The 20908-nt window shown below is 41.8% G+C and overlaps 1 protein-coding gene across 1 annotated transcript; it reads left to right on the forward strand.

Annotated features, from left to right (window-relative positions):
* Positions 1-434: 434 nt before the first annotated feature.
* Positions 435-4612, forward strand: IL6 (interleukin 6). Its single transcript, XM_088833664.1, has 5 exons — positions 435-559; positions 722-912; positions 2016-2129; positions 2843-2989; positions 4257-4612. The coding sequence occupies exons 1-5, from the start codon at positions 454-456 to the stop codon at positions 4410-4412; spliced, it is 714 nt and encodes a 237-aa protein (XP_088689790.1). The 5' UTR covers positions 435-453; the 3' UTR covers positions 4413-4612.
* The last annotated feature ends 16296 nt before the right edge of the window (positions 4613-20908 follow it).

Raw genomic sequence — 20908 nt, forward strand, 5'->3', positions numbered from 1 at the left:
AGTGGTCTGAGGAAACTGAGGTCAGAACATCTTAGGTTTTTTACAAATACAAATAAACTAGAATACGAAAGCCTAACCAGTGGCAATTAAAGTATTTTTTAAATCATAGTCAGCCTTAGCTTCTCCCCACCCGCTACCCCTCTAAAACTCTGTGCATGATTTCAGCTTTACTTTCTTCCTCAAGACATGCCAATGTGCTGAGTCACTAAAAAAAAAAAGTAAAGAGTGATCCAGCTTCTGAGGACTAGTCTTGGTAATGATCTAAGCTTCCATGCGGCACTTTTTGCCCTGGTTTGATTCCTATGATGCTAAAGGACGTCACATTGAGCAATCTTAATAAGGTTTCCAATCAGCCCCACCCACTCTGGCCCCACCCCCACCCTCCAACAAAGATTTATCAAATGTGGGATTTTCCCATGAGTCTCAATATTAGAGTCTCAACCCCCAATAAATATGAGACCGGGGATGTCTGAGACTCAGTCTGCCCTCGAGCCCACCAGGAACGAAAGAGAGCTCCATCTGCCCTCCAGGAACTCAGATATGAACTGCCTCTTCACAAGTAAGTGAAGGAAATCCTTAGCCCAGGAACTGCCTGGCAGCCGTGCGGCGAGGGAGGGGGGTGTGTATCCGCTGCTGTGAGGGCTGGCGGGCAGCCAGCAGCCAGAAGCACAGCTCCCCCAGCGGCGCAGTCTGCTCACTGGCTGCTCTCCCTCTGTCACAGGCGCCTTCAGTCCACTCGCTGTCTCCCTGGGGCTGCTCCTGGTGATGACTTCTGCTTTCCCTACCCCGAGTCCCCTGGGAGAAGATTTCAAAAATGACACTACCCCAAGCAGACTACTTCTGACCACTCCAGAGAAAACCGAAGCTCTCATTAAGCACATCGTCGACAAAATCTCTGCAATGAGAAAGGAGGTGGGTAGGCTCGCTCCAGGGTGATGAGCGCCCATGTGGGCATCTATTTCCTTGCTCTTGGATGTGAATGGGGGCTTCTGCATTGGGAGGTCTTTGCTGGGTTTGGAGGCAGTTCAGACTTGAAGCCAAAGGGGCAGACTATGTCCTGTAATTTCTCCTCTGCTGCTGGTCTCAGATGGTTCCTTTTCATCCTGGAAATTTTACAGTGGGGCTGGGATCCCTGCCCCCTGGCCCATTGTCAGCTCCATTCTTGGCATGATCTGTGGATCACACTGCCTCTCAGGATTTCCTTTTCCATAATCAAAAAATAAGGTCTGTCAATCTTTTTTGCGATTTGGACTTCAGGAGGATTAAAAAGCACCACCTGAAACGACTGTTCGGCTTCTCAGGACAGTCACAGTACTTTTAGGTTATGCCAGCCCAGTGGTTAAGGACTCCCTAAAGTCATTCTGGCACGTAAGATGCATACCTGACAGTCCACCAAAGTGGCAAAATCATACATAGGCTACAGCAGCTCCCAAGCTTTAAATGTAAGGTAGTTTGGCTCTGCTTTGGTAGAAAGAAAATAATACAGGAGAGGCAACTGGGAGTCCCAAATCTAGCTCTGATTCTGCTGGACAAGCTTTGTGATCTTGGGCAAATTCTTCAGCACCTCTGGGTGCCATCTGTAAAATTATGGAATTGGACTAGATGATCTGAAAGATCCTTCCAGCTGGGACATATAATTCTGGCTCAAATTATATTCATCCAATTATCATCAAAATTGCTGTCATTTGTTATGTTACCTACTATGTGCTGACACTTTATAAAATATTGTTTTGTCCTCACAGTGAACTTAATGGGGAGGTTTTTCATTATCCCCAACTTGCAGATACAGGGACACTGAGACTGGGAATAGGTAATAACCATGAAGTCACAGGTGAGGCTAGAACTGAACCCAAGTGTGCCCATCTTCTGTAGAGCTCACTTGCCTGGGTGCTAATGGACTGTGACTTCACTGTTCTTAGAGAACTTCCTGGCCATGACAGATCATGCATCAGCCCTCTAGTGGTGTGAGTTTTAGCGGCATTTATATGATAAACGGTTCTGATATTCTTTCCCAGATATGTGAGAAGAATGACAAGTGTGAAAACAGCAAGGAGACACTGGCAGAAAATAAGCTGAATCTTCCAAAAATGGAGGAAAAAGATGGATGCTTCCAATCTGGGTTCAATCAGGTACAAATGCATTACGTTCACTTTTCACTACTCCCTAGTCAAAAGTTCTCCCTCTTGCATGAAGCATCTGTATACATAAAGACAAGGCAGGCAATGAAGAAGGGGATTAATATAAACATCATGTAAATTTCATGAGGAGGCCAACTTAAATGATATTAAAGGTAACTTATTTTTTAACAACTTCATCAAATATAGCCCCTCTGGGTTGGGATTTTCACCACTCTCAAGTGTTAGGAAACCCCAGAGGTTTAGCTAGTTCACCATGGGTAAGGTGGTCCAGGAAGCTTTCTCCTCTTTGGCTGCCCTTAGCAGGATCCCTGCTGAGATCATTCTCTACACCCTTCTCCTTCAGACAGTGCAGTAACCTCCACTGACTTCTGATTATTTCATAAAAGGAGGTTTCACCCTGACATTGACAAGGGCAGGAGTACAGCCAAAGGGAAGAGCATTATGGGGTGTAACAGAGGATGGCCCCTTGCCACAATCTAGCATCTACTGGGTTTTGGGAAACATTTAAGTGGTGCCTCTCATTGTGCAGGTATTTTAAATGGGGCAGCTAATGCTGTCCAATGTCTCAAAACATGATGCTTAAGAAGTACTTGAAGTTCCCTGGAGGGGAACAGGCAGAAGTTGTCGAATTATAGCAATTTTAATTTCGAAAATCGATTATGCCTTGCTGGCAAAACCAATTTTTCCACCGTCTTTCCTCTTAGGGGACTTGCTTGATCAGAAGCATTGCTGGTCTTCTGGAGTATCAGACATACCTGGACTACCTTCAGAACGAGTATGAGGGAAATCAGGAAAATGTCAAGGATTTGCAGAGCGGTATCAGAACACTGATCCAGATCATGCAGCAAAAGGTGAGTGTCCCCTCGCCTGACTCAAAGAAGGCAGCCTAGACAACTCGGCAGTGCAAAGCCAATTCAAAAGAGATGGTTGTGTGTAAAGGAAAAGATCTGACAAATATTTCCCAATAGTTAAAGCTTTTTCTTTTTCCTGTCTTCTGCAAATGACATCAATAACTATATTTAAAACTCAGTTAAGGGGGAGGGTTTTAACATCAACTTCTAAAAGTTTAAGAAATAAGGGGAAAACCTATCTGTAGAGGCAGAAGGAAGCATATCCAACCTCAAGTAACAATCCATAATAACAAAGAACAGAGAGCACAAAAATTATTTAAGATCACCAAATGACATTCTTGTTATTATGGTAGTTTCAACTCCTTTCCCGTACTCTTTTGCCGAGGAGTTAATGCAGAGAAAACGCTAAAGGCTGGAAGAGCAGGTACCAAGGGCTTTGGTCACTACCAGATAGCCATTCAAATGCCACATGGTATAAGCTTGATGGCACAATTTGTAGATGAGCCAAAGCACAGAGAGAAGGAAAAGCAGGCACATGGGTGCTAATCCTCCTTCCCTTTTCTAGCTGTGTGCCTTATACCAGGGCTTCTCCCCCTCGAAGATGCAGACTAGTTTCCCAGAGGATCTTGTTACAGTGCGGAGTCTGACTCAGCAGGTCTGGGGTGAGACCTGAGACTCACATTTTTAACAAGTGCCTGGTGATGCTGAGGTTGCAGTGCTCCAGGATCACAGGTGAAGGTGCGAGGCCTTCCACCATGACTTAGCTCCAAGTCAGTGGGTCTATAGAAAAGTGTTTCCCAATCCTCTTTACACCGCCAGAGCAGCTGACTCTTAATAGATGTCAGATGGATGAGTGAGAGCAAAGCCAGAGTAAAGTATTAAGAGTTAGAGACCCCCGAAGAACCCATTAAAATGCCTTTAACTAAAAGTTCTTCATATATCTACTGAATTCTAATTTTGTGCCAGGCATTGTTTAGGATGACAGAAGACAAGATACGATGGCTACTCATGAGATGATTATGGTCTAACAGAGACAGAGCAGCAAAAAGTATTAGAGCTCAGTTGCTGTGAGAGGGTCTCATGTTGGGTGGGCTCAGAGCAGACGGACCTCCCCCTATCTGGGCGAGTCAAGGCCAGTGGCCCCAATCTGCTCCTTCACCCCAAATATGTTTAAACATCTTCCCACAGGCCACAGCGCCTCTCCACTGAAAAAGACTTCTTCAATATTTAAACAATTCCTTTTGTTTTGTGTTCCCTTCATGTAAAGAGTGCAGATCTAATAACCATTCCAACCGGGAACACTGACCTGCAGGAGAAGATGCAGTCCTCAAACGAGTGGGTAAAGAACGCAAAGATTATCCTCATCCTGAGAAGCCTTGAGAATTTCCTGCAGTTCAGCCTGAGAGCTATTCGGATGAAGTAGCTGGGGCTACCATGATTAGCTCCTGGGCACTCCCCACTCTGGTCAGAAGCCTGTCCACTGGGCACATAACTTGTGTTGTTCTCTATGAAGAACTGAAAGTATGAGCGTTAGGACACTATTTTATCTTTAATTTATTGATATTTAAATATGTGATATTGAGTTAATTTATATACATGATAAGTATTTATATTTTTATGAAGTGCCACTTAAAATATTTTATGTATTTGGTTTGAAAAAGTAACGTAAAAATGGCTATGCGGCTTGAATATCTTTATTGTTTTGGAGCCAAATCGTTTCTTGAAATGTGTAGGCTTACCTCAAAAAATTTGCTAACTTATACATATTTTTAAAGGTGTATTTATATGGTATTTATATAATGTTTAGGCCATTTTTATACCAATAAAATTCTTTTTTAAAGAAAAAAAAAAAGCAACTAAACCTCTGTGTGTGTCCCATGAAGCTTAGTATAAACAAGTTTCTGTCACTACCACCACCACTAAAACAAAAAGCTGCAGTCATCTGGAGGAAGATACAATTCAGCACCTATCGCGTGCCAGGCACCAAGCACAATGAGTTGCATGCATCATATTTAATCCTGGCATTTGCACATTTTTCTCTGGAGGTGGGAGAGTAAGTGATTCCCTCAGTCACCCAGGCCCGGTCTTCCTGCCTCCAGGCTCCCTACTTTAGCTCCTTTAGGTCCTCTGCCTCCCAGGGAACTGATAGATGATGTAGAAAATCCCAAGAAAATACAGGGAATACATTTTAAAGATGCAATCACACACCTTTAAGATGGCATAACCACTTGCAGAAGACATAGCAATATGCAAGCTTCTGAATAATAACTAGAAGATTTTATTCCTGGGTTCCTCAAACTGCACAGACCTGTCCATCACAGCAATGACCACACTGTATCACATCTTAAAATGGGTGGATTTTCCTTTCCAGTCAGCATATGGGTTCCACAAGAAGGCAGACTCTATTTATTCCTCTTTGCATCCTGAGCCCACAGTCCAGAACACGAACATTCAGTTCAGTTCAGTCACTCAGTCGTATCTGACTATTTGCGATCCCACGGACTGCAGCACACCAGGCTTCCCTGTCCGTCACCAACTCCCGGTGTTTACTCAAACTCATGTCCACTGAGTCAGGGATGCCATCCAACCATCTCATCCTCTGTCGTCCCCTTCTCCCACCTTCAATCTTTCCCAGCATCAGGGTCTTTTCCAATGAGTCAGCTCTTTGCATCAGGTGGCCAAAGTATTGGAGTTTCAGTTTCAGCATCAGTCTTCCCAATGAATATTCAGGACTGTTATCCTTTAGGATGGACTGGTTGTATCTCCTTGCAGTCCAAGGGACTCTCAAGAGTCTTCTCCAACACCACAGTTCAAAAGCAACAACTCTTCGACATTCAACTTTCTTTATAGTCCAACTCTCACATCCATGCATGACTACTGGAAAAACCATAGCCTTGACTAGATGGAACTTTGTTGGCAAAGCAATGTCTCTATTTTTTAATATGCTGTCTAGGTTGGTCATAGCTTCTCTTCCAAGGAGCAAGCGTTTTTTAATTTCCTGGCTGCAATCACCATCTGCAGTGATTTTGGAGCCCAAAAAAGTCTCTCCTGTTTCCATTGCTTCCCCATCTATTTGCCATGAAGTGATGGGACCGGATGCCATGATCCTAGTTTTCTGAATGTTGCACTTCAAGCCAACCTTTTCACTCTCCTCTTTCACTTTCATCAAGAGGCTCTTTAGTTCTTCTTCGCTTTCTGCCATAAGGGTGATGTCATCTGCATATCTGAGGTTATTGATATTTCTTCCGGCAATCTTAATTCCAGCTTGTGCTTCATCCAGCCTGGCATTTCACATGATGTACTCTGCACATAAGTTGTCACCCTGTGACAATATACAGTATTGATGTACTCCTTTCCCGATGTGGAACCAGTCTGCTGTTCCACGTCCAGTTCTAACTGTTGCTTCTTGACCTGCATACAGATTTCTTAGGAGGCAGGTAAGGTGGTCTGGTATTCCCATCTCTTGAAGAATTTTCCACAGTTTGTTGTGATCCACACAGTCAAAGCAGGCCCCAATTAACATTTACTGAATGAAGAAACCACACATAGATAATCAAACCTAAGATACTTCAATTCTCAGGGATGTATGCTGTTGTTCAATGAATGGGGAAGTTACTAATGCTGTGTGCTTATGAATCTTTATCTTAAGGGAAAAAACAGTAAGACTTAGGAAGAAACATTCTAAGACCTTTCAGAGGAGACAGTGACTAGTCAGTGCATGTATGCCTGCCTCCATTTTCTTTCCCACCAGCGATATTCTCCATCCGCCTTCTCTCACCACAGCTGAGAGCGGTGGTAAGAGAGACAATCTGAGGAAGTGCACATGGTCCCTACATCTCATATCAGCGCTATGTTGGGAATTTGGCACAGATTTCCCCTTTTAAGTCCCAGCCATATAAAAGTTCTGTCTTCTTAGTAAAGCTTTTCCCACCCTAACCACCACAGATGTCTTCCTCCGGGTGAGGAGTTCTGCTCAGCAAGGGAAAGTCCACAGGAGTCAAAAACTGACAGGAGTTAAGCAAGAGAAGAGCCACACACTCTGCTTTCTAGAAACTATGCATCACAAGCAGGTTTCTGAAAATCAGAGCTAAATTCAAAGAGCAAGAGAAAAAGCAGTTAACAAACACCTCCATTCTTCAAAAGAGAATGTGTGAGCATCATACATGTTAGGTGATGCTGGGGATGCAAAGGTGAACAAGTAAACATGTTTGTTCATGTGGTTTACACTACGGCAGGAAGGCAGACATTGAACAAAGGATGTAAATGTGAGCAAGTTTACAAAAGATCAATGTGAGGCATACCAAGAACCCTATTACGGGCCCTGGTAGTGGTGGCATCTAACTATGTCTGGGGAGGGCAGTAATGGAGGCTTAACTGAGGAAGAGGGGTTCGGGCTGAGATGTGAAAGATAATGTAGGAGTTAGCCAGGCCAAGATGGGTGGGAAGAGCGTTCCAGCCTGAGGGAACAGCATGTGCAGTGATTTGAATCCACAAAGTGCACACTATGGTTGATACCATGAAAAATACATGATGTCAGGGCATAAAGAATGAGAAAAAGGATAGCTGAGAGTGGATGGACAGGAAGGCTGAGACCAGAATGAACGCATCAGAATCCATATTAATAAAAATATAATTTACAAAAGCCATAACAATTTGGAATTTATCCCATATGTGATGAGAAGGCATTGGCGGTATTTAAGGAGTAGAATGACATCTGTGACTTACATTTTAACGTGCTCACTCAAGCTGCAGTGTGGGAAATGGATGGGAAAGCGGCAGGAAGAGATTGATAAAGGAATATATCAGAGGCCTTCATTGTAGTTCAGGGAGGAAATGGATTAGGATGGTGAGAATGGCTTAGAGGAGAAAAGGCAATGGCAGTCATCAGCAAAAGATAGGTAGGGGCTAGTTCAGTAGGATGTGGTGATTGTTGATTAAGATTCAGGAATTCTAGAGGACACTGAGGCTTTGGGAGAGGGAAGAAGTAGGAGTTGAGTGGAAAACCCAGAGAATTTTGAATTTGAGGGTTTTCAATTATTCAAATACTTTCTGAGCTTCTGCAATGGGCCAGATTCTCTGCTAGACCTGGGGCATATAATGATAAATAAAACAGACTAGGTCTCTGCTCTCAGGGAGCTTACAGTCTAGGGAAAACAATTTAAAGAAATAACTACTATGCTACATATGTATGCTACTGTTGCAAGTAGGTAGCCCACCCACCCCAAAAGAGGCATTGAAGTCCTAACCCTTGTACCTGTGAATGTGGCCTTACTCAGAAATAAGATCTTTGCAGAGGTAATGAAGACAAGAGGAAGTCATAAGACACATAAAGACGCCCAGGGGAGACGTCCATGTGAAGAGAGAAGCAGACAGTGGAGAGATGCATCTACCAACCAAGCACTAAGGATTGTTGACAACCACCAGAAGAGGCAAGGAAGGATCCTCCTCTAGAGCCTGTAGAAAGAGGACAGCCCTGCTTACACCTTGACAGCAGACATCTATCTTCCAAAACTGTGAGAGAATAAATCTGTGTTGTATTAAGCCACAATTTGTGGTAATGTTATTGAAGCTCTAGGAAACTAATACAGCTATTATGACAACACAAAGTAGGAGAATCTAATCTAAAATAGAGTTCAGAAAAAACTCACCAGAATAAATGACATTTAAACTTATACTAAAAGAATGTATGGAGATGGTGAGGGACAAGCTTATACCGAAAGAATGTAAGGAGACAGAGAGGGACAAAGAAGCCTGGCATGCTGTAGTCCATGGGGTTGCAAAGAGTCAGACATGACGCGGCACTGAACAACAACAAAAGAATGTATATGGTTCAGCCAGTTGGAGAGGTAGGAAAGGTGTTTCAAGCAGTGAGCACAGCATGTTCAAAGGCTCAGAGGTTGGAGAGAACATGTTGGAGAAACTGAAGAAGCTATCATTAACGAAGCACAAAGAAGAAAGTAGTACAAATAGAGCTGAAGTAATAGGTTCAAGTTATGAAAAATCATGAAGGTTGGATTAAACTAAAATGTTGATATAACAGAAACATAAAGAGCAATTTTCTTAGAATTTTTGATTTCGAGGTTTTTTTGTTTGCTTTCTCTGTTTTTTTTTTTTAAGATGTTGAGGGATTTTTCACCATCTGGTGGCATGGGTTAAGGAGATTTGGAGCTAAACCTCTATACCAGGTAGTATAGAGAATATCTACAAGAGATCTACTTTTCTGTAGTGGGTTCCAGCAATAGGGCAGACCATACTAGAAAGGTGAAGGGCAAGATCAAGAGAAGATGAGAAGAAGCATGTCAAGGTGTGTCTTAAAAAGAACTTCAGACATTGTGATGTCAGGTATCAAATTTTCATTTATTTTCTCCCTTACTCATAAATCTTCCATGAGTTTTGTTCACTGACATAAAGCAAATATATGGCAGCCTTGTGCAAGCCCAGCTCTAAAAAATGAAGGGAGCCTCCTGTGCACCTTTGAGGGTAAAATGGACAATGGAAGGTTGAAAACACAGGGAGATCAGGGAAGAGATCAAAGAGAAACCGAAGAGTTCAAAGCAAGAGTGACAGGCAGCAATCAGGACATGTAAGACCCCACCAAGAAAATCAAGAATAAAAAATAGTAATTTTTTAAAAAATCAAAAAGACTCAAGGAAATCTGGGAGAAGTTTGAATTCCCTGTAGTTGGCTTGGGATGGAGATACTGACTATAATATCTGTATGCTAAAGGAAAGGATGATCTCCAAAGGCTAGGGACTTGAGGACATGTAGGTTATTCTATGAAAATGACCCCAAAATCTGCAAGAGAGAAAGCTGGTAGGAAAGTAACAGTCCAGAATCCACTTCTGGTAAAATTCTGAGTTTCTGGTGGCTTAAGAATAGAAAGGAAAAGATAAATGAACCCATATAAATAGACTAATAATAAGACTGAGAATAGACTGGGAATTTCCTGGTGGTCCAGTGGTTAGGACTTGGCACTTTCACTGTGGGGGCCTGTATTCAATTCCTGGGTGGGGAAACAGGATCCCACAGGCTGCGTAGCATGGCCAAAAAAACAGACAAAAAAGACTAAGAATAGACTAATAATAATGATAATAATCTGTTATTGAGCACTGACTGTGCAGCAAGCACAGTTCAATGTATGTGTTATTTCAGATGCACATGTATTAACCAAAGGAGCAGAGAGTCTAAGCAATGCACGCAAAGTCACAAAGTGTACTTAATTCCATAAGACATGGCTAGCTGTCCTTTCAAATCCACTCTTGCATTTGATTAGCCATGTGGCTACCTATCTAGAGGCTACATTTCCCATTCTCCTTTGCAAGTAGGTGTGGCTGTGCTGAAAAAAGAACATGGCAGGCTCAAGAAAAGGCTTTAGAAAAGCCTGCTTATAAATATGACCCTTGGCTGGCATCTGAGACCTTAACCGGTAAGCAGTTCCTCACATTGATACAAAACTTTCCCTAAAGGATTAGAGTGCCTAACCTGTACAATCTATACAGTTTAGACAAACCACCTGCTTTCCTTTTAAGAATGTAAAATCTCAATATGTGCTAAGCAGAGTGGACCCCACTAAAAACTTGGGGAGCTGAATTGCTAAAGAATTTCCCTGGTAGACACACATACTGTCACGACTCACTGTGGGAAGAATTAAGCACATTCCATGTGACTCCACTGGGACAGGACTATTGGAAGCTCATGTTTAATTTCTCTAAAATCCGCCTCATGTCTTTGCCCTTTGCTGAGTTTGCTTTGTATCCTTTGGCTATAATAAATCACAGCCATATGAGTCCTGTGACTCATGTACACTAAGTCCTGGGAGCCCGCCTAGTAAATCACCAAACCTCAGGGTAGTGTTGGGAACACTCGACACAGTGGCTGAGTTCTCACCAATGAAACGTGAGTAAATTGATGTAATTTTACCTTCACTTGCCTAAAAAGATATTACTTGCCTTCCATTGTCTTTTACCTTTTTGTGGATTAGAAAAAAAAAATGCTATGGTGAATCAGCTTTAATCACACAGAACAAAGCAATATCCACAGCTGCAATGTCCAATAGGATACATGGTAGTCACTTGCATGCATTTAATTTTAAACCTAAATTCATTAGGATTAAAAAAAACTAAAACGTAAGGCCCCCAATTTCATTCATGCTAGTGGCCATCATATTGGGCAGTGCAGATACAATACATTTCCATCACTGAAGAAATTTCTACTGGACAGTCTTGCCCTAGAAGTTAGTGGAGCAGAGATGAATGGAACTTTGATTGCTAAATGACCTCATGGAGATGAACAGACTCACTATACTGGGCCATCAACAGTCAATGGATCATTACATGATAAATCTGCTGCTGCTGCTGCTGCTGCTGCGTCACTTCAGTTGTGTCCGACTCTGTGTGACCCCATAGACAGAAGCCCACCAGGGCTCCCCGTCTCTGGGATTCTCCAGGCAAGAACACTGGAGTGGGTTGCCATTTCCTTCTCCAACGTGCGAAAGTGAAAAGTGAAAGTGAAGTCGCTCAGTCGTGTCTGACCCTTAGCGACCCCATGGACTGCAGCCCACCAGGCTCCTCCATCCATGGGATTTTCTAGGCAAGAGTACTGGAGTGGCTTGCTATTGCCTTCTCCGCATGATAAATCTACTTCTATCTTATTCAGCTATATTTGGGGATATGTTCATTACAGAAGTTTGCCTTATATTCTAACTAACATAACTCCCAATTTATTCTTAATCAAGGATTTTTTTTAAATGCAAAAAGCAAGCAATCATGTAGAACAGGAGTAAAGTCAGAATATCTAACAAGCACAGCTACTCTTGATGCCCAGGTCTTTAATCAGAGAACATGTGAGTTGGTAACCTTGTCCATATGGGGTAGGGTCTCTCAGGATCACAAAAGCTCAATTCTCATTATACCATTGCTCTTTTGTATCGCATTCAGGAAGAACTTCCACAAACAATCTATGTACTTCTTTTTAATGTAAGCATTACTATAAATTTCCCTCTCAGTACTGCTTTAGCTTGTCCCACAAAGTTTCATATGCTGCATTTTCTTTTTCATTCAGTTCAATATATTTGTTAATTTCTCTTGAGACTTCTTTGACCCATGGATTATTTAGAAGTATGTTGTTTAGTTTCCCAGAGTTGGAGATGTATCCGTTATCTTTCTGATACCTATTTCAAGTATGATACTATTCTGGTCAGAGAACATATGATTTCAGTTCTTTAAAATTTGTTGAGATTTGTTTTATGACCAAGAAATGGTCTGTTTTGGTATATGTTCCATGAGTTCTTAGAAAGAATATGTTTTCTGTTGTTGTCAGGTAAAGTGTTTTATACGTCAATTAGATCCTTTTGGTACCAATCAACAGGTATGACTGGGTTTTTCTATATCCTTGATGATTTTTCTCTCTAGTTGCTCTGTTGGTTGTTGAGAGAGGGGTGTTTAAGTTGCCAACTTGAATCATAATTTTTTTTCTTTTTAGTTCCAATAGTTTTTGCTTCTTATACTTTGCAGTTCTGTAACATGGTGAACACACACTTGGGATTACATGCTTTCTTGGAGGCTTGGCCCTTTTATTTATTTTGTCCCTTTATTTATGTCCCTGTCTGTCCGTGGTGATTTTCTTTGTTCTAAATCTACTTTGCACATATGCGTGCATGCTAAGTCGCTTTAGTTGTGTCCGACTCTTTGTGACCCTATGGACTGTAGCCCACCAGGCTCCTATGTCTATGGGACTCTCCAGGCAAGAATACTGGAATAGGTTGCCATGCCCTCCTCCAGGGTATCTTTCCAACCCAGGAACCAAACCCACATCTCTGGCATCTCCTGCATTGCAAGTGGATTCTTTACCCACTGAGCCACCTGGGAAGCCACCTTCCTAGGGAGAACAAGAGCCACTTTCTTTTATTAGGTGAGAGTGGAAGTCCAGGTTCCCCATGTGGTTCACTGACACCACAAGGGCTGGGGTGATGGGAGTTGGGAAGGCAACTCATTACTGCCTAGCAGAGACGGAAGTCCCAGCTCCCCACTTAGTGCTTTCTGACCCCACTCCACTAGGGGGTTTGGGGTGCCTCATTATAGCCTCATGAGGGTGGAAGTCTAGCTTCCTTACTTGGTCTTAGGTAGAGAAGGAGGAGTAGGATGCTATTTTTCTCCGTGACATTTGATTGGCATCTAGTGTTTATTATCTACAGGTTTTCTGCCTTACTAGACAGTCCCTTCCCTAGTCCTTTGTCTAGAAAGGCCAAGTTTTTCTTGGAAACGTTTTTTAATCTGCACACATTGGCATTTTCTGAGTTGCTGTCTTCTCCAGTATTGAGTATGACACATACAAGGCAAAAAGAAAATCCAGGGAACTCACCACTGTGTCATCCCTCACGTCCTCAGGTCTTGACTGGTCAGCTTCTTCTCTCTGCAGTCTTCTTATGTTTGTTTTATAAAAAATATCCAGGGTCCTAACTGCATTAAGTAGGAGGAATAGCGGAGAAGGCAATGGCAAGCCACTCCAGTACTCTTGCCTAGAAAATCCCATGGATGGAGGAGCCTGGTAGGCTGCAGTCCGTGGGGTCGCTAAGGGTCAGACACAACTGAGCGACTTTACTTTCACTTTTCACTTTCACACACTGGAGAAGGAAATGGCAACCCACTCCAGTGTTCTTGCCTGGAGAATCCCAGGGACGGGGGAGCCTGGTGGGCTTCCGTGTATGGGGTCACACAGAGTCGGACACGACTGAAGTGACTTAGCAGCAGCAGCAGGAGGAATAGTGGAGAAGGCAATGGTAACCCACTCCAGTATTGTTGCTGGAAAATCCCATGGACGGAGGAGCCTGGTAGGCTGTGGTCCATGGGGTTGCTAAGAGTCGGACACAACTGAGCAACTTCACTTTCACTTTTCACTTTCTTGCATTGGAGAAGGAAATGGCAGCCCACTCCAGTGTTCTTGCCTGGAGAATCCCAGGGACGGGGGAGCCTGGTGGGCTGCCATCTATGGGGTCACACAGAGTCGGACACGACTGAAGTGACTTAGCAGCAGCAGCAGCAGCAGCAGCATACATGCACACAACAAGAGAGTGCTCTAAACAGACCCTGAATCGGGCTCAGTTCAATCAGACTGATAGTCACAGCACCTGCTGTTTCCAGAATGGCGCTCTCTGCCTCTAATTCACCAGAGCCTCGCGGCCTCTCTTTCCGCAGAAGTCTCTGGGGCCAAAGCAACCTTCTCAACCTGTAAAATTCCAGCTAACTTTGAGTTCACTTTCCTCAAAGATCTCTGTGCCTGGGGGACTTCTGGGTAAAGACAGTGGAGTAATATTAATATATTCTATTCCACTGCCCTCTCTCAAAGTTTCCCAAAAACCTTTTCCTGAAAATGAAAATCTTAGTGGGGGAAACAAGCAATGATATCATCAGTGAAACAAGGAAACAAACATGGCTGCAGTCCACAAGTACACTGCCCCAAATCCGGGGAGTCTGGATGGAGATGTGGGGGGAATGCACAAGTACATACCTACTTGCCGAAAAGGCAGGTCAGTGTGCGGAGGAGAGGTCCACGCAAGGATCTTTAGGTTCGACAAACAAGTCCTGGAGGCAGAAACGCCCACAGAACTGAACTGTTCAGTCTTTTCAGATATAACACATGTGGGTTTTTTTTTTAATGTTTTTGTTATTTTTTTCTTTTGGCCACACCCTGTGGCATGCACAATCTTAGTTCCCCCAACAAGGGATGGAACCTACACCCCTTGCAGTAGAAGCATGAAGTCTTAACCACTGGGACCACCAGGGAAGTGCCCACATGTTTTTTTTAATGAGAACTAATTCAAACAGTTTGAACTAGGGGGATGATATGGTCTATTTTAATTCAGAAAGTGTGTAAATTCATAAACAATATTTCTCAGTCATTTTGAAGCTACCAGATTTCTTACAATTAAAGAGAAAGCTTTAACAGTATATAAAATCCTAGGAAAAAATAATCTCTCTTAGAAGCAAATGCTCTTAAGGACCTATATTCCTCAGTTTAAGGCTGAATGATTCTGGATGTAAATACACATGGAGATTTAATTGTGCTGTCTTTTTTATCATTATCAGTTTTGCATTGTACTGATTACAAAAGTACAAAATTTTGAATAGTGTTCTAACCTTTTTTTCCCCAGAAGCCTTATTTTCAGAGCATGACTTTTGCAGGAACACAAGGTTTTCCAGAAATGTATAAACAGTGTGACAGCAGAAATGTCCTCAGGTCTATTGATAGGCCCAATTCCACTCCACCAAACGGCAGAGAAGAAAGGGCTAAGGGAGAAATCATGTGGATTGTTGAGCCTATGCATTCCAGACAAGGGAACTAGGGGTTGAGGACCTCCGAATAAGGCAACATGGATGAGAAGCTGTATTGTAGGTCCCTCATCCCCACTCATGTTCCAGAATACTGGGAGGCAGGCAGAATGCTGAAAGAGTCTTCTTTGGGGAATTTAATAAAAGAGTAAAGATATGAAAGTACTAATATCAAGAACTCTCCAACAAATGTGGTCCACCCATTATTTTGTGAAACTCAAGAATGAAATCCCTAGAGACACATGCTTAGAGCTTCCAATTGGCTTTTTTGTTAACTCTAATATAAGCAAACAACAAAGTCACATATCTAAGGAAACACCTGCTGACCTTAGATAGACAGCCACATATTCCTCAAACAAAGATGGGTTTCTAGACCACTAGGACCTACTGTATAGCACAGTGAACTTGACTCAATATTCTGTAATAACCTATAGTGGAAAAGAGTCTGAAAAAGATATCTGTATTATATAACTGAATCACTTTGCTGTATACCTGAAACCAATACAACATTGTAAATCAACTATACCCCAATATAAAATAAAAATTGTTTTAAAGAAAAAATGGAAAGAAAAAAAAAAGGTTTCTTTGGAATCAGCAAAGAATTGCAATGTGGGGTTTGCAATTGTGGTGAGTCATGTGCAAGTTCCTGCAAGGCAAGCGAAGGAAAACACTTTTATAGAGGTGAAAAGGTGGTTGACAGGGCTATGGTGAACAAAGAATCTTTTCATTGGCTGAATCCTTTTTACAAAAGGAGACTTTCTTCTTCCTGATGGGCTCTACTATCATTGCAGGGCATGAGAGCTCCCTCTTCTGGTCTCCTAACTCTACTTGATTGAGTTTTCTGTTAATTAGTTTTTTGAACCTCTAATATAGAAGAGGGGCTTCCCTGGTGGCTCAGATGGTAAAGAATCTGCCTGCAATGCAGAAGACCTGGGTTCAATCCCTGAATTGGGAAGATCCCCTAGAGAAGGAAATGGCAACCCGCTCCAGTACTCTTTCCCTGAGAATTCTATGGATGGAGGAGCCTGGCAGGCTACAGTCCATGGGGTTGCAAAGAGTTGGACTCAACTGAGCAACTTTCACTTTAATCACTTCAATACAGGAGATAGCTTTCTTCACAGTCAGAGTCGGACACGACTGAGCGACTGAACTGACAGAAGATAGAGACCTCACCCCACCACCACCACCAAAAAAAAAGCAATTTTCAGGAAACAGTTACTTTGCAGTGAAGAAATCTTCAAAAATATCAACAATAACCTCAGGGAGATAAAAGAGGACATTATATCCATGAAACAAGAATGTAAAGCTATCAAAAAGGAGAACAGTCTAAGAACAACAGGAACTAAAACACAAAGAGCTACAACATTCAAGACAAATAAATGAACAAAAAGACAAACAAATTACAGAAAGAGAGGATGGAGAAGATGAAGAGATGGAAATCAACAAAATAATTCAAGAAAATTTCCCAGGATTAAAAGATACACATCTGTTACAGAGTCTAAGATCGCTCTGCTCACCACATGACAGGCCAATGAATCCAACAGAGGAGGGGTTGAGGCACGGAAGAGACTTTATTCAGGGAGGCAGCTGATCGAGAAGATGGCAGGCTAACGCCTCAAAACAACCATCTTACGGGGTCTGGATACCAGAATCTTTTATATTTCAGAAATGGTGGGGGTGGGGATTTGGGGGAGAGGGAGGAGGTGAGGAAGCAAAGTAAAAAGGCCATTAGTCTTGCAAACATCTCCCAGAATGGCAAGCCTGGGACAGGGGATGTGTCAATGTCTTCCTTTCTGCCCTCTACAGGTGGACACGGTTCTGAACAAATGCACTTTAGTTTAACAGTCAGGCAGGGGGCAGGATTCTCTGAGATGGGCCATTCTGTATGATTATAACAAAAGCAATGAAAAGCAAGTCAAAGAAACAGTTCTAACATGGACTCAGAACTGGCTTCCTCCCCTGCAACACATTTCCAAAGTGAAAGGGTCACAACACAATTTTTTTTTTTTTCACAACATGAACTTAAATTTATTTTATTCCAAAGTCAATGGACATCAGTAAAAATTAAATATGAATAAAATGTATAAACATATACTTACTGTTCTTATATAAAAATTACATTAATTCCAAATGACAAATAATATTATTTTGTTGAAACTGAATAGCAAATTTAATGAGAAAGATAAATTTCAGGTCTAGTTCTCATTTACTGTAACTACAATTTAACTTCAATGACAATAATGTGGAAAATGACTTTTAAATAGTTATTTTTCCAAAGAGGTTATTAATAACCTCAAATTTTGTGTCCCATTTCAGGATAATCAGATTGCACATTTCTACAAATCAGCAAATAAGACAAAAGATTTCTCTTGATATTTCTATAAAGCTATCTTGTTTCCTTGATTATAAGATTAGACTTGTGGCATTATTAAAATCTGAATTGAAATTGGCATAGAATCCAATTAAAGCAGGAACCAGGAGAAGAAAGTTACACACACATACACAAACACTCTCACACACACACACACTATTACACCCAACTTCTAATAAACTACCGTAAAATGGTGTGAACAAAGGTGGGACTCAGGCAATACACTCATCCCAAATCATGATATATCACAAACTTCTATGGTACAGATGCTTTTGAATTTCACATACCTCTAGAGAAATGTGCCACATTACAATATTTGTCCAGCTTTTCTGTATTTGAACTATGAACAACCTCCACAACACAATTTTTAAAATGCCCTACATCAACAAAACAAAAACATGCATGAGGGCATTTTCTTGGGAAATCTCAGAGCTCTGGGGACAAAGAGAAGATTCTGCCTGCTTTGAAGAGGAAAAATCAAGTCACATACAAAGAGAGAAAAGAGAAGAGAAGAAAAATAGGAATCAGATGGCTTTAGACTTCTCAGCAGCAATACTGGAAGCAAGATGAACAAAGAACAAGAAGCAGTGGAGCTATGTCTTCAGCATTCCTCTAAATTCAGCCAAACGCTTAACCAAGCATGAAAAAAGAATGAAGATATTTTTGGAAACTCCAGAACTCCAAAATTTACATCTCGTTCACTCTTTGGAAGAAACTATTGAAAGTTTTTTTTTTTTTTTTTTACCAAATCAAGAGAGTAAACCAAGAAAAGGAAAGATATGGAGTAGAGGCAAGAGGAGAAAATTGAAGGTAATCTTAAAGTGGGATGATAGAAGATCCTGGGGTAATGACTGTCATCAGGGTCAAGGGACAACAGTCCAGGCTGCTACAGTGTCACCCGAAGACAGCCATGTTGAGAGCTGCCGCCCCTCAGATACTACCCGCTCCCACCTACCATTTCAGCGGAGGAGTAAACACCCAGTGAGCCTGGTTTATATTATCATCTATACTCAGCCTATTTTGACCAAATGCTGATTAATCAAGCTCACACTTTCCCCTCCATGCTACAGCTATCACCAAGAGGATAAACTGAATATGCGCTTCATCCAGTGTATCGCAGTCTTTAGCACGCAGCACAATCACTTTTAATTCTTCCTTATGGTCTTTTTAATGTAACTCTTAACATCTTTTGTTTAAATTTATTTATTTTCAACTGAAGGAGAATTGCTTTACAGCATTACATTGGTTTCTAACAATCACTTCTTAAAACACAGACTGTTGGGCCCCAACCCCAGAGATGCCTATTTAGTAGGTCTGGACTGGGAACTAGGAATGTCTAACCACTTCCTGCTGCTGCTGCTGCTGCTGCTAAGTCACTTCAGTTGTGTCTGACTCTGTGTGACTCCAGAGACGACAGCCCACCAGGCTCCCCCATCCCTGGGATTCTCCAGGCAAGAACACTGGAGTGGGTTGCCATTTCTTTCTCCACTTCCTAGATGATACTAATACTGCTGGCCTAGGAACCACACTTTGAGAACCATTGCTTTTTACCTACCTTTTAGCTCTGGGACTGGTCATGATGAGCTGGGAATCAACAAGCAGAGAGTCCTACTCTCTTCAACCATTTTTCCTCTGGATATCTCTGGCCCACACTCCTGGCTTGTCAGATGTTTTGATTTTCTCAGGACCCATTCACGCCTTTGCTCAAAGACTTTTGCAAAGAAGTCTCTGTAAACGATTTCCAAGAGTCTGCTCAGCTTATTTTCTTCTGGGAGATTCCTTCTAACAATGGCAATGTAGCTCTCTTTTCCTACTTAGTCAGGTTTGTACTAACTAATCATGTTTTTAAGTATTCTTAGGCATACATACATACATAGGTGATTTTAAAAACTGATTTTAAGTGAGGAAATTATGAACACAAAAGTCAGCAAATGATTATCACCACCAGAAGGGGAGTGGTGTAATCTGTGCAGGACTCACAGAATATATCTAAGACCCTGGAATGACTATTTATATATGAACATCCTTTTTATAATTAGTCTTTAGCGTCTAATAATAAAGAATATATTATTTATTCTTCAATATGAATTATATAGTTCATAATTTTTAAGAAAGAGAAAATAACACCTTACTGAATATTTCCTCTCAAAAAAAAAAAAAAGATCACAGAGGAGAGAAGACAACTGAGAAGAAAGCTCTCAGGACAAAGGCAATAGCAGATCTGATGAAAAGATGTTTGAGACAATAAACCCAAGTCAGGTCTCAGACTGCCTTAGTTCAGTACCCCACCCACTCCCTTCACCTGATGGCCAGGCCATTCAAAGATGTGTAATAATCGGATGGCAAATAATGTAGAACCAACATATACATAAGAACTGCAAAAAAAAAAAAAACAGCAAGAAAAGAAAAGAGAAATGTAAGTAAAGAATGTGAAGAACAGGTATCACCAGAGGAACTACCCAAAGACTGACAGGGAGGCCTGGCGTGCTGTGATTCATGGGGTCGCAAAGAGTCGGACACAACTGAGCGATTGAACTGAACTGAAGCAGAATTGCTGACACAGAACTTCTCAAAAATCATTGAACAAGTGTCCAGGAATGGGAGAAGGAATTCATTTAATTCCCCTGAAAAAAAAAAAAAGTGAAGTAAAAAATTTACCTAGTTCTTTAAGGGCAGGAGAAAAAAGAAGGTAGCTCAAAGGCCCTGGGCGGCAGCCTGCCTTACCTTTCCAGGAGCTGTCAGGGTCACGTATGTTGAGTACTCGGCTGTGTTGTCTGAACTAGGACATGCCACTGGCCATAGGTTGTTGGTCCAAGGATAAACTCAAACATGGGCTCAAGACAAGCCTACCCATTTCTCTGGAAATGAAACTGAGACTAGTGTTTGCTGAAGCAGAGGCATTGATAACAGAGTTCTACAAACTTCCTGCTACTGAACCCTCACAGTTTCTGTGCTTTCCAAGATTTGGCTGGTCAGTGATTTCTTGAATGAATAAGATAATCTTATGTCTATCTAATACACTTCTTTTTTCCTTAAGCTAGTTAGAGTCTATTTCTGTTACTTATGAACAAAAGAATCTTAATTATTGTAGGCTTGTAATTATTTTCAGGAAAAACCTCCCAGAGCCTGACTTCCGAATACGTGTATTTATTTATTTTCAAAAATACCTTAAGCCAAACACTTGAGATTCCTGGAAACTGTATGACACACATTGTTCTCTTT

The sequence above is a fragment of the Moschus berezovskii genome, chromosome 3, assembly GCF_049115385.1.
Source record: "Moschus berezovskii isolate FMDL1 chromosome 3, NW_MosBer_1.0, whole genome shotgun sequence".
NCBI classification, from domain to species: Eukaryota; Metazoa; Chordata; class Mammalia; order Artiodactyla; family Moschidae; genus Moschus; species Moschus berezovskii.